The 1,113-nt window shown below is 69.1% G+C and overlaps 1 protein-coding gene across 1 annotated transcript in view; it reads right to left on the bottom strand.

Annotated features, from left to right (window-relative positions):
• The window catches only part of SNED1 (sushi, nidogen and EGF-like domains 1), a 71,373-nt gene that overhangs the window by 29,407 nt on the left and 40,853 nt on the right, over positions 1–1,113 (bottom strand). The window contains exons 17-20 of the mRNA XM_010837792.1: positions 881–997; positions 561–677; positions 323–436; positions 3–119 (exon numbers count right to left, since the gene is read on the bottom strand). Coding sequence (XP_010836094.1) covers positions 3–119; positions 323–436; positions 561–677; positions 881–997 — 465 coding nt within the window. The remainder of the gene's footprint in view (positions 1–2; positions 120–322; positions 437–560; positions 678–880; positions 998–1,113) is intronic.

The following is a 1,113-nucleotide window of genomic DNA, read 5'->3' as shown; positions in this document are numbered from 1 at the left end:
GCTGGAGGCGCTTGGGCTGTAGCCTCGGTCACACAAGTACAGGGCCACCGAGCCCAGTCGGGTGCCGTTGAATCGCAGGGTGGCATGCTGCACCTCGCCGGGGGGCCCGCAGTCTACCTCTGCAAGGACAGGGCAGCCCTGTACTGCGCTGCTGGCCCCTGCCTGGCCTCCCGCTGCTCTGACCCGGGCCCCTTGCTCCCTGTGCAGCCTGTCCCAGGGTGACAGAACCGGCCCCCAGAGCAGGCTGCTCAGAGGTTTCCTTCTTCCCCTCCCTCCCCAGTCCCCTGCTGGGCCCTGCGCTGCCCCATCCTGGCCTGCTCACCTGCCTGGCACCGGCGTCCTGTGTACCCTGCTTGGCAGTGGCAGGAGAAGTCTGTGCCTAGGGCCTCGCAGGTGCCCCCATTCATGCACGGGCTCCGGAAGCAGGGCGAGGGGGCTGCAAGGGCGCGGGAACCCCATTGGCCATCACTGTCCCCACTGAGGCCTCTGGGGGCAGGGGCATCCTGCCTCTCGCACCAGCTGTGCCTCGGGGCCACGGGGCTATGGAGAGCCCCCCTTACCTATCTCACAGTGCCGCCCCGAGAAGCCCGGGGGGCAGTCACACTTGTATTTGCCGATGTAGTGGAAGCAGGTGCCGCCATTGTGACAGGGACCCGAGGCGCACGAGTCTGGCTTCCCTGGAAGCAGAGGCACCCATTGGGTAGGGCCGGGGATCGCGTGCACCCCCCTCCGGTCCCTCCCCTCGTTCCTCCACACCCTCATCAGGGGCGGTAGGGGGCTTGTGGGGTGCTCCTGACGAGCAGACGCAGGGAGCAGGGCAGGGGTCCCAGGCCGGCCCCTCCCCACCCTCCCCAGGCTGGCCCGCCCGCTGGGCTCGCACCAATCTCGCAGTGCCTGCCAGTGAAGCGGTAGGGGCAGTCGCAGTGGTACTCGCCGCCCGCCTCCTTACACGTGCCTCCGTTCCTGCAAGGCCCAGAGCTGCACAGGCGCGGCCGGGCTGCCAGGGACAGACAGACAGAGAGGCTGGTTAGCTGGGTCCAGCCTCCTGGCCCAGAGTGCCCGCAGGCCAGGGCTGCTGGTCAGCAGAGCCCCTGAGGCTGCTGGCCAAGGGCG

This window comes from Bison bison, unplaced genomic scaffold, assembly GCF_000754665.1.
Source record: "Bison bison bison isolate TAMUID 2011002044 unplaced genomic scaffold, Bison_UMD1.0 scf7180017845916, whole genome shotgun sequence".
Taxonomy (NCBI): domain Eukaryota; kingdom Metazoa; phylum Chordata; class Mammalia; order Artiodactyla; family Bovidae; genus Bison; species Bison bison.
Note: the sequence above shows the minus strand (reverse complement) of the source record. Positions and strands in the feature narration are given on the sequence as shown.